At 40.4% G+C, this 12,397-nt stretch overlaps 1 protein-coding gene across 1 annotated transcript; it reads left to right on the top strand.

Annotated features, from left to right (window-relative positions):
• Positions 1 to 202: 202 nt before the first annotated feature.
• LOC113987792 (hyaluronidase-1-like) lies at positions 203 to 8,939 on the top strand. Its single transcript, XM_027720884.1, has 3 exons — positions 203 to 1,120; positions 7,278 to 7,367; positions 8,511 to 8,939. Exons 1-3 carry the CDS (start codon positions 203 to 205, stop codon positions 8,937 to 8,939), a joined length of 1,437 nt encoding a protein of 478 aa, XP_027576685.1.
• The last annotated feature ends 3,458 nt before the right edge of the window (positions 8,940 to 12,397 follow it).

Here is a 12,397-nt window from a genome sequence, read left to right as displayed (position 1 = left end):
AAAGCATTTGAAATTAGGCTTAACTTCTATAAGATTGGTTTTGTACTTTTCTCTGTGCTGACTATAATGTCGCCAAAAGCAAATCAAACCAAAAGACGTCCCCTTGTCATCGTGTCTGCCTCCATGCTGCACTTCTAACATGTCTTGTCTTGATTTTGTTTTCAAGGGCACATCATAGCAATTTCCCAGAATAAAACATACCATGGATGTCTGGGTCAGACAGTTAGCAGTGATGTCTCTGCTCGCTATGGTTGATGCTCATCTGCCGAAGCCGGCACGGGCCCCTCTGGTTCTGCACAGGCCCTTCATGGTTGTTTGGAATGCACCAACGGAGCAGTGCAGGCTGCGGTACAAGGTGGACCTGGATCTCAGTGTTTTTGACATTGCATCCAACATCAATGAGACTTTGAGTGGATCCAATGTGACAATCTTCTACCACACTCATTTGGGATACTATCCTTACTACTCAGATAGCGGAGATCCTGTTAACGGAGGGGTGCCCCAGAATCAAAGTCTTATCAAACACCTTAGTAAAGCAAAGTCTGACATTGACTACTGCATACCCATGAAGAAATTTCAGGGACTTGCAGTCATTGACTGGGAAAACTGGAGGCCCCAGTGGGACAGGAACTGGGGCAATAAAAGCATTTATAGAAATAAGTCTCTTGAGATTGTTTGGAGACGGCATCCTCGGTGGTCAGAAGAGAAAATTAGAAAAGTGGCTAAAGAAGAATTTGAAAATGCTGGCAGGAGTTTTATGAACAACACCATCCTTCTGGCTGAGCATATGAGACCAAATGGTTTGTGGGGTTACTATCTTTACCCAGACTGCTACAATTATGATTACAAAGAACATCCCCAAACATATACGGGGAAGTGCCCACCCATCGAGTCTTTCCGCAATGACCTCCTGCTTTGGCTGTGGAAGCAAAGCACTGCTCTCTACCCTTCTATATACCTGGATTATATACTGAAATCAAGTCCAAATGCACTAAAATTTGTTCACTATCGGGTTAAAGAGGCAATACGTGTTGCCTCAATTGCTCGAAAAGACTACGTTTTGCCTGTGTTTGTTTACTCCAGACCATTTTATGCCTATACTTTTCAAGTTTTAACAGAGGTAAGCAGACAGACTTCTTTAGAAATTGAGAGATTTGAAACTGCCTTTTAGAAAAAATACTTTCTAAAAGATTTTCCTGTATAAAAGCACTTATGCATTTGTTTTTCATATTAAGGCAGTCCCTCTGAAAGGAAGTACTGTAGTCACAGTACAAAACTCTATACCTTTAAAGCATTAATATTGCAGTGGTTCGGTCTACTTCTGTAGGATAGCATTGTATATTTTTAATGAGGGTAATTTAGAAAGAAAGTACAAGGAAATAATTTCCTGAAGGAAGTAATTCATTCTGATATTTTAATTCTTCAGGACAGCTTGTAAAATGAACTTGACAAATTTTGTGAAGTTTAAAACTAATTAGTGTAAAGGAAAGACAAACTTTCATGAGAAAGGACCCTCAGGGTTTTTTGTTTCTTTATGCAAACGTAAAGTCATTCAGTATAGAAATAAACCAGTCAAGTAAAATAGTCTGGCTTGCAGTTCCTAACTCATGCATGATGACCATTGACCATCTATCTCACTTTTCAGAGGAACAACATCTTCATGCCCAACATTTAGTGATAAACTGTGGAGTCCTTTTATTAAAGAAACCAAGTTTTTGAGTCATGCAATATTTCTTCAACCAAAAATCAAATGCAATAAATATATAGTGTCCACAACATTGATGGTAAATTATATACATTCAAATCCCAGACTTTGTGGATATGTCATGACAAGTGTTGCTGTGACTTTGGTTATGCACGTAATTTCTCTAGTAGTTGTCCTGAGTGCCAGAAGTTTTTCTTCATTTGCTATCAATTCCCTGAGAGGGAAGAAAACCTGGGGCAGAGAACTCATGAAAACAACCCCTTGATGATAAGAGCATCTGGGGGTGTTCCCTCCCTTTGTTTTGTGGACAGTTGCAAGAGAGGTCGCTTCTGCTGCTGCCAGAGACAAGTTCTTACTCAAACCAGAACAGAAGACTGCAGAGAAGTGTCAAGAGAAAAGGTAAAAGTTGGTCCAGTGAACCACAAGCTGCATGTGGCTGCATGGAGCTGGAACTGAAGATGTGCAGCAGAGCCCTGAGAGCCTGAGAAGTGTTTCAGGCTGACCCCAGGAAGAAAATGGTAATTTCAGGCTGCCTCTGGGAAGCAAATTATACATAGAAGTAATCATGAATTTCCTCTGTTCATTTTCAGCGACCAGGGACTTCCTGGAGATGTTTTCTGTGTGGAAATCACAGGCCCTAGCTGACTCAGAAACCATGGGCAGATAGGCAAGGCTGGGTCCCACTGAAGGCAAGGAGTCACTGGGGTCAGTACAGGCAGGATTTCATCCAGAACACCTTCACTGAAGAACTCAGACTAGGAAATACATGAGCATTCTTCAAATGCAGTCTGTAATAATACTTTTTTATAAAATTAACTAGTCTCTTGATTGATATAAAAATACCATGAATGGTACTGAAAGCTATGAAAACTAACATGCTGTTACCAGCTATGTGTGAATTCAAAATCTGTGGTGGTATAAAGTTATTGTTTTACCTTGAGGTATTTTCTGAACAGCACAGTGATAATTTGGAGTGAAGCTTCTTTCAAGTTACACTCTTTAACTCACCATCCTGTTTTCCAGTTGCATGTAGCCATTTACTTTTGGATGCTTTAAAGATCACTTTACAACTCTGCAACCAGGGAAGATCTTTACATAGCCAGAGAAACATATTTGGATTTTTCTCACTACATATTTCCTAATACAGACAGTACCCAGCACCACAGGCAGCCATTGGACAGGGCTTGACATATCTCCAGACTACACACACCATCTGTGAGAACAGCTTGGGGTCTGACAGGAACTTGCAGGGTTACATTTAATAACATTTTAAATAGGAATGATCCAGAAAATAATGTTCTTGTTTTCTTTCCTAGCCCTGGAGCCACCAGGATATTTTAAATGTGGGTTTGTGTGTTCAGATTTTAGATTAGATTGGAGCTTCTCATTTGATCCATGTTGTGCCCCTAAGTGATGCTCATGAAGTTACAAACAAGGTATGAAACCTTCAAGCAACAGTGTGCATGAAGATGACAAGGAAAGATGCTTGTGTAGCACAATGACATCCAGGCTGAATGGCCATAGAAAAATTGGGATAGCAGGCTATATAGTTACCTGAGTTCTGTCAGGGACTGGGCCAAGAAAACCACTGCCCTGCTCCATCAAGCTATGCAAGAGCTGTGCATTCTATTCCAACAGAAACACTGCTGGCACTTTCAAGACGTGTGTGTAAGCTCTTCTGTACACAGTAAATAGCACAATGGAATCAAATGGAAAGAATTGTTATGAACTGAAGTTACTGAGGGAGAGACACAGGTCTAGCAGACCTTCAGAAAGATGAAAGGCCCAGGTCCCAAACAGATGCTGTAGTTGTGTGTACTGTACTTTTCACCCCAACTGCATCTTGAAATCAGGTGAGTTGTGCATAAGGTGTCTGAGAAATTAATCCCGCTTTTTATCTTAGAAACAATTTATAATTTCTGAATTGAGATTCGAATCATTATGAAAGATTTCTGTATTTTCTAGAAATGCAGTTTGCCATCTGTAGGGTATTTAGAAACTTTCTGTGTTGACAATTCACTACTAAGTGTGTGGGAGAGGGAAGTCACACAGTAGCATCTGTGCTTCCTGACTAGATGGCTGAAGTCATTAATAAAGCTGGATGACAACTGACAAATGATGAATAATGGATAAAAATTCTCTTGTTCACCCACAGATAGTCTTCTCTGATGACCAGGTGTGCATGCGTACAGAGACCGTTCCCTGCAACCATGCCAGGCTTGCAGTACCATTCCTGAATACAGAAAATACATGTCTGTAACTAAGACTGTTCAAAATTTGAAGGAAAGATTACAGATGTGCTTGTTTTTCTTTCCTCAACTTGTAACTAGAACTGACTCTCCTGTTTCCTCTTGAGCTCCAAAACAGAAACAGTTTGTCTCACCTCCTAATTTTTTTAGTGTCCAATGCAGTAACTTGGCTCATCTAAATAGGGGAAAATATTGACAGAAACTAAATCCTCCTCCTCCCTGCCAAATCAGCTGTCTGTTTGGAGACAGCCCTACATAGTCTTGAGGACCTTTGGTTGATGAACACTGTCCCTGAAAGCTCAAACAAGAATGAGCGTCAGAAGGGAAAAGGCTTTATCGACTTGTTAATATTTGGAGAAATACCAGTTGCCTATGTCTGATACAAGGAAAGAATTAGGATTCTCCACCTAGACAAATGCAAAGATGCTCATATTTAAAATAGCTAATTTTTAAAAAAACTGTATGTTTTCCTCTTATGCTTACACAGAAGAACCATGACAGTGAGCCCCCACCAATGCCAAGCTGTGCTGCGTGAGGACAGTCACTTGGTTCAGTCCCAAAAACAAGACTGCTGTGTCCACCAGAGGCTGCTGGTGGAGCTTGTATGCCTCACTCAGGTCTTCATGGAGGCACTTACCTATCTCTAGTCCTAGTTTGCTACTCTCAGCCATTTGGAGAGGCACATATCTTTCCTTTTCTGAAAATGCCCAAATGGGCGGGGAAACCTTTATTTTATAACCCTGTCTGTGGCAGGGGAGGGGTGGTGGTGGTGACTCCTTCTTTGTGTGACTATCCACTGATCACAGCACCTACCTCTGGTTTAGAAGCTCTTGGCTCTGTTCTCTTCTGAGCCCACTCAGGATGGACCCAGCACCCTGTGTTAGGCACCAGAAAAGAGTTAAGGATCATCAGACCAAAAAGAACAAGTGATGAGAGAGGAAAAATAAAAGTAAGGGCACAACCTCCTGTCCATAGGTTATCTGGGGAAAAGCCCTTCTGTGCTGATGGCTTTTGGGGTACTGAACATGACACAGTCATTCAGTAAAAGACATAACTATGAGAGTCAGAAACCTTAATTCTTTCCTTGTGGGCAGGTTACCTAATTATTAAAATGAATTTGTCATAAGCTGTAGTCAGGTTCTCACTTGTTTCTTGCTCTTCCTTTGAATCTTCATTGAGTTGGTGCAAAGTAAAATGGCATCAGAAGGAAATGTCATCTGTAACTGCACAGTGAAGGTAACACTCTCTGGAGGGTTAGCTGGAAATTATGTATCTTTTAAGTGTGGGGAAAGAGAGAAAAATTCAGAACATGTCTTTCTAATTCTTTTTCTTCCTGGGAAGGACTCTTAGCACTCGAACTTTGTTTTAAAGAATACAAAAAAAGGAAATGTAAGATGTAAGGAGAGTGTTTAAATGAAGTCCCATACAAATTTTTTGCAGTGAGCTGCTGTTTTCACCAGCATCCAGCACCTGTGCAGGTGCTATAAAAGTGCTGAATTGCTCAGTTGATTATTGATTATTTATTCTGGCTGTCTGATAAGTTTTCATTAATTTGTTAATGAGATCTGAAATGTGTTAGTGCTAAATCACTCAACCATCATGCGACTAATGTAGAATTACAGTTAAGCTTTTGTATCTTGGTAAACTTCATAAAATACTTTACAGTTGAGGAAAGCCTGGGAACCCCAAATGTCAAGATGTCATACTGTATTTCACTTTCTTTTAACATCTGATATTTTGATCTTTAATTAACATACTTTTTGGTATTGATTAATTAATTTGCATAGGAAACAACACCCCCATTTCCCACTTTAAAATAACCCCTGCAGCTCACACAACTATCCTTTTAAAAACTAGCACTGGACTGTACACTGTTAAGAGTAGAAAACTCTAAAAGACTACTTGGATGATCAGTGGCAACATGAACTTCAGGCAAGACCAATTATACTCTGTATCACTCTGAACCTTGCACTAAAAGCCAGTAGGCAGGCTCTGCTCTTCCAAACTTCTGCAGGTTTTCTGCACTGTTTTGTCCAACCTTTACTTAAGGGTCAAAGCCTCTGCTCACTCTGTCATCTCTGTAATTGTCTTCAACTCTTCAGGGAATTCTCCCTTTCCCAGGGCATTTATTTGTGCCTTCTTTTATATCTCTGACCGTAAATGTTTCAGGAACAGGGACTCTATTACTGTGCATTGACAAATAAACAGGCCCACTTACACAGAGAAATAAATTATTTAGTGGTAATTAACAATAATAACCTGGTTCTTCCACTCTATAATTTCGCCTTTCTAAGATGCCACCACTGTACCAAGACAATTTGACTGGTCTTTTGGATTGTTTTTTCATAAAAGAGGTGCAAAGAATTTGCTCTTTCTTCATCAACCCAAGAAATATTGTAATGTCTGTCATTACAAATACTGATCAGAAATTACTTTTTAATCAATTACTGCAGACAGAAATGGTTTTAGATGGTTTGATCATGCCTTGAAATTTGGGGAAAGAAGAAGTTCCTCCCTTTGTATTTTCTAAGATTGAATTGCATTTGTCTGGACAAAATATTCACAGACTCAGGGAATGGCTTTAAGACACTTGCAAGATATGTTGCTATGCTGTTGGCAAGGCACCAGTGCCTCCCCTTCTACACTCAGGCTGCTCTGGTAGATTTGCTACTGCTATTGCTACAGCTTGGCTGCTTATTGGTTCAATACTAAAAGTGAACGTGGTTAAATCAGTATGCAAATATGTGTGCTTTTCTTACTTCCATTTGACACTATGTAGCAGAGAGAGAGAGACTTATTTTTCAAAGCTATGTTTGCTGGACTAATGGCATTCATGCTGATAGAAACAGCAGTCCTGTAACTGTGTTGGTATGGCTGAAGAAGCATGAGTTAGACTCCTGCCTAAAGCCTATCAACAGTAATTAGACACTGTAAGGGTGATTTAACGATGTGTGATCATACTTATAATCACTTGCCAAAAATTGTGCCTACGTAGGTTTGGTAATCATTCAAAGACTGGTAGACAAAACTGATCACTCAATTCTTACTCCACCAGTTTGGCTGGAGGAACTCTTGTGAATAAACTGTAAGGATCTCAACTACTATTATTTAGTAGTCAGACTCTTGAATGCCACCTATGCAAACCTTTGGAGAGACGCAGAAGAGCTTTCTAAACTAAACGTGGATTTTATTGTGAAGAATATACCACAGGACCAATATTGCCTCTGGGGAAAAAAAAAAGTGATGCCCATATCCCAGTGCTTTTTTACTTTCACTTTTGTGTCTTTGTTTTTCTGATGTGTGGTTTTGGCCTCCTTTTTCAGACAGATCTGGTCAATACCATTGGGGAAAGTGCAGCTTTGGGAGCAGCAGGAGTTGTTCTCTGGGGCAGTATGAAATACGCCAGCTCAAAGGTAGGTCTTATCAGTTTATCAACATTTAGGAGTCAGCTCAATATCTCTTCTCTGCCACCACACCCTCCATAACACCTACTTATCTTTATCAATGTTATCAGCCAGCAACTGAGGAGGCTGGCTCAGTATTGCTTTCAGGTCTTGTTAGTTCTATACTTTTGTTAGGTTGAGAAGTCCCATTGCTCCAGAGCACATTGCTTCAGGCAGGTCATTTGTAGCTCTGTGTAATAATGAGTCCAGGTGAGAAGAAAGACATGTTTCGAAACAGTGCCATACCAGTATATATGCTGCTTGTTTTACTCTATTCTACTTTGTAGCTATGGCAGTTGTATAGATCCACTGAGAAGGAATGGAGTCTGGAGGCAGAGTATTTTCTCTGATTGCTAGTGTTGAAATCACACATAGGAAATAACACTGCCATAAGAAAAATCCTAGTTTCTGCTACCAGGTTCTTCAGGCTTTCTCAAATAATCCCTCTTGAAGTGATGGAGGAGATGGGAGCCTGCACTGGAGTTTTCTAGGAAGCATGGCAGTCTAGCCCCCGCTCACTCCTAAACCTTGGCTAGACTTTAGTGCCCACTCTGCTTTTCATGCAGTCTGCTGTTCTCCTAAGTCTCTGGCAAAGCACTGCTGATTTGGGCAGAGGAAGCAGGAAATCTGAACTGGAACTTTCTAGCTGCAGCTGCAACAACTTTTCTGCTCGTTGATGAAAATTATGTGGCTCCTGGTAACTGAAGGGGTTGGAGAGATCAGGGCCAGAGTAGTAATCCAATATGTGCTTGAAAACCTGTTAGTCCCATGCACTGCTCCTAGTTGGTAGTTACTAGGAATATCTACTTAAGGAACTGGTTAGTCTTAGATTAACCCATAAACTCTGCTTCCTGGGACTCATCCCTAGCCTAGTACTGTATGTTTCTACCAGGCACTCAAATAGACAGTATAGTACAAATCAATTTTTTTCTAATCTTGCACTGGAAGTAAGATCATTAAGCCAAATAGATCACTCCAGTATGTAAGTCCAACAAGATTTATCTCAACTGGTTACTTTAGCCAAGAACAGCTTAGTACTATCATCTTAGATATGATAACTTGGGTATAGTGCTAGCTACTGAGAAATATGTCATGGTTTTTTATTATTTACAGGAGAGCTGTTTAACTGTGAAACAGTACGTTGATGGACCCTTAGGACATTACATCATTAACGTGACCTCAGCAGCCAAACTCTGTAGTAAAGTCCTGTGCCAGAAGAATGGAAGGTGTATCCGTAAAATCAGCAACTCTTCTGCTTACCTCCATTTGTCACCCACTGATTTTAAGATCCGAAGCCATCACTCAGAGAAGGGCCACAGGTTCCAGGTGACTGGTGAACCCAGCCTAGAGAGTATTGAAGCCATGAGGCAGAGATTCGTTTGTCAGTGTTACCAGGGCTGGACAGGAATATTTTGTGAATTGCCTGACCAAAGGCTGTTGGAGCACTGGATTCATGTAGTGTTCAGTAGATCAAGAAAACAAAAGCTTTTTATCTTCCTCTTAGGAGCCATACAGCTTTTTCTGCTTTGTTCCACACACTAAAGTCTTCTGAGGCAGTGCAAGGAAGTAAGAAATGGTGCCTCTAGGAGTTCTGTTCCTTGGCAAATTTTTATTGTACAGGGAAAAGGCATTGTGGATTAAATGATTTTATCCTGTTTTATTCTTCTCCCACTCCTGGAATTGCTTCAGACACTAAACATTTTGAAAGCAGATCCCTTTTTTTTTTAACAGCTCCTTTACTCCTAACTCATGTTTTACTCATACATTCAACAGATGGTTCTGCAGCGGCAGTGAAACTTTTTACCAGAGTAAAAAAGTTGGACGAAATTGTACAAAGATTCAACCATGTAGAAACTTTAAAAAAAAAGAACATAGAACCTCTTCATTTCAGGGCTGGGTGATTTTCATGGTGATGAGGAAAGTCTTCATGTAGACTAGAGATCACAAACTGTTCACTGCAGCTCTTGCCGAAGTCAGGTGGCACTTTGTGTGAGCAGCAGCACTGTGCCCAGAGCCACATCCACCACAGCTCACTGATCCTACTGCTTCTGCATGGGCAGTGTGAAGAGTATGGAGTCATACATCAGCACACACTTTTGAAATTGTATATTTCAGTATTTTGAGGCCTAATTTGACTCGTTACTTCTAGAGGTTTTTACAACGCCATAAGTTTCAAAGGTACCTTTGACTGAACATCTCTGCAATTCCTTTTAGGTGAGGGGCTCCTGAGCTCTGAGAGCAGCGCTGGCAGCTGGCACCCCACTGTGCTTCTGCCTGGGCAGGGAATGGTGGAGTGCTTCTCTGCTCATTCCGAGCCCTCGGGAAGGAGGCAGCCTTGCTGCTTGGCACCCCTGCTGCCTTTGGAGCTGCTGCAGGTCTATGCTTTCCACTGTCTGGTCAGTGACTGGGAAAGAGGAACAGGCTGACAGATCCCACTCTCACTGTGCATCTCCCTGATGCAGGGCAGGAGAAAATGAAGAACTCTGTTCATTGGAATATTTTGGCTTGCAGCCTTCAGCTGCAGATGGGAACCTCTTTGAAGGTGGTATAGCTTAATGAACTACTGATTACTGGTTAATTTAGCATCCATAACACATCATACTGTCAGACTGTGGCACGTCCATTTGCAGTTATTCATTGGTTCACGTTCATGTGTGAACAAATGTGTTTTCATCAAAGACCTCTCTGTCTTCCACACAGCCTTTTGATATAACAATGGATGCTTTCACTGAATTGAAGACAAAGCCAAAACATTCCCTACATCTCTCTGACTTATGGAAGATACTAAAATGATTTTCTTTTGAGGCTTTTGTATGATGCATTGAACTGAATATTGTTCCAGATCACAGATGCAGACATTAATAAGAAACCCGCATATGGGTCTAAAACTTTTTTTGGCTCTTACCAGTGGCTGTATTGATCATCTGTGGCCTGACTACATTGCTTACAGTACATAGAACCCTATTGCTGTAGCAGTTTGATTAAGATCAGCAAGGCTATATGGAGAGAATACTCAACTGAGTAAAGAGGTCTGAATCTGGCCCTAAGTCAGGCTCCCTTCTTGATACTGCCCTAAATTACTTTAAACATTAATATGTCACAATCGATGTGAAATGTAAAGCTTTGGTTCACTCAACCAAACACCCAGCTCACAAAATATCTGCAGTGGATATGTTAATGCTGCAAACCTAGACACTGAAATGGGACTGATTTCAGTCAAACAGAGACTTAGTGCTAGCTATAGTGAGTCACTCTGTAATGATATGTGCTGAGAAGCTACACGAGAACTTTTGCTTTGCAATGTGTAATGACAATAGATGACAGCACACTTGAAGATAAAAAACTTCATTACTTTGGTGTGGGAGAGAAAGGATTAAAATTAAAGTTTAGAAAAATGGATAACTATTAAGGGGCCTACACCTTTAGACAGAAGTTATGGTGTTTACATTTTAAAATATTTTTAATTGATTTTATATATATCTGCTTTAGCTCCTTCATTTGGTTCAGAGGTTGCTAAAATTCAATTACACATACTTCAGTATCTTGAGAGCATAGAAACAATTAGCCCAGTTTTGCTAAATACCTATCACCAATGTAGGTCTGTATTTAAAATGGATGCTTCTGTTTTGTGTAATGCTGTCCTGTGTTCTGAAACCAGAACTGATGTGAAAACAGTGTAATGCTCATGCAGTGTGTCAGTGAAATGTGTTTATAAAATGTTCTGTGCCACTTTGTAATGTGTTTTCATTATATCTGTAGGCTTATAAAAATAAACAGCATAGTGACATATACACAATTTATTTGGGTAGCATAAATTCAATTAAACTGACATAAGGTCTTCATCAACTAAAGTTCTGCTACTTTGTGTGAAGTTTATGCAAACTATACAAGTGCTGTGGGTGAAGTATCAGTGTTCCTGATTCAATCTGTTGTGTATATTCTCTATTAGGGAATAGCAGTAGAGTCCTGTGCAAGTCTATAAGGCTCTGTCAGTTTATGTCAGGTGTAAATTTGCCCAATGGCCCTTCTTTACTCATTAGGTTACCGCTTTGCACAGAATAGTGCATGAGTGTCTGTGGTAGTACATTTACCTGGACCCAAAGGTGTTTTAATTCGGCTCACGGATTTCTGTGAAGAACTGCAAGCCCAGTTCTGTATCCTCATCACTAGATTGTCTTATGTAGAAGACAAAAATCTGAATTTGGTCTGGGCTTCTTAATGAAGGAACTTTAACTTCTTAAAGAAGTACCTAAGAGAATGTAATTTCATGTTTGTTTTTTTTTTCTATTTCACCTGGTTAGAGCCCTTTATTTTGTAAAAAAAGTAAGATTTACCATAAGACAATGTCCCTGGAAGAAGCGTATTTGGAGGTAGCCCTGCTACATACTGAGGCCAGGCAGAGGTTGCACAAATGCATGTAAGTGCTCCCACAACTTAAGTGCTCCCGTGTGGGACCACTAACTATACCAGCCAGTACCAAAGTCAGGATGCTTTTGATTCCTTAGCTCCACGGGTGACTATACACTGGGTCACTATACACTACCAGCACACTGTAGTGCTGCATCAGTGCCCTGTACCAGGGAGAGTGCAGGATAGGATCATGCAAGGTTGGCTGGAACCTAATGCTCAGCAGGAACATAAAGCACGCACCACTTTGCATGTACCACTGTTGTGGAGAAATGTGAAATATAGTCTAAACCTTGGTAATAAATTTTTACTTCCTGTTGCCATTAAATTAATACAAGTCTTCAAAATAAACTATGGACCAATCAATTCACTTAATCATGTCTGAATACTGAAACAAAATTCAAGTGAATAGGCTTTCTTGTAAAGCCCAGCAACCTCAAAGGTAGGGAAAATCCTTTTATTTTCTTCTTTTTTTTTTTTTTCTCTGGTTCATTGGTCACCCCAAACAGGTTATATGGTTCAATATTTGGAGACACATGATCCAACTTGTATCTGTGGTAGAACTCTTTGGAGATGGGAGAGTTTGAAGCAGC

This window comes from Pipra filicauda, unplaced genomic scaffold, assembly GCF_003945595.2.
Source record: "Pipra filicauda isolate LSUMZ 115617 unplaced genomic scaffold, ASM394559v2 scaffold113_size4260070_pilon, whole genome shotgun sequence".
NCBI lineage: Eukaryota > Metazoa > Chordata > Aves > Passeriformes > Pipridae > Pipra > Pipra filicauda.
This window is presented reverse-complemented; position numbering and strand designations above follow the sequence as displayed.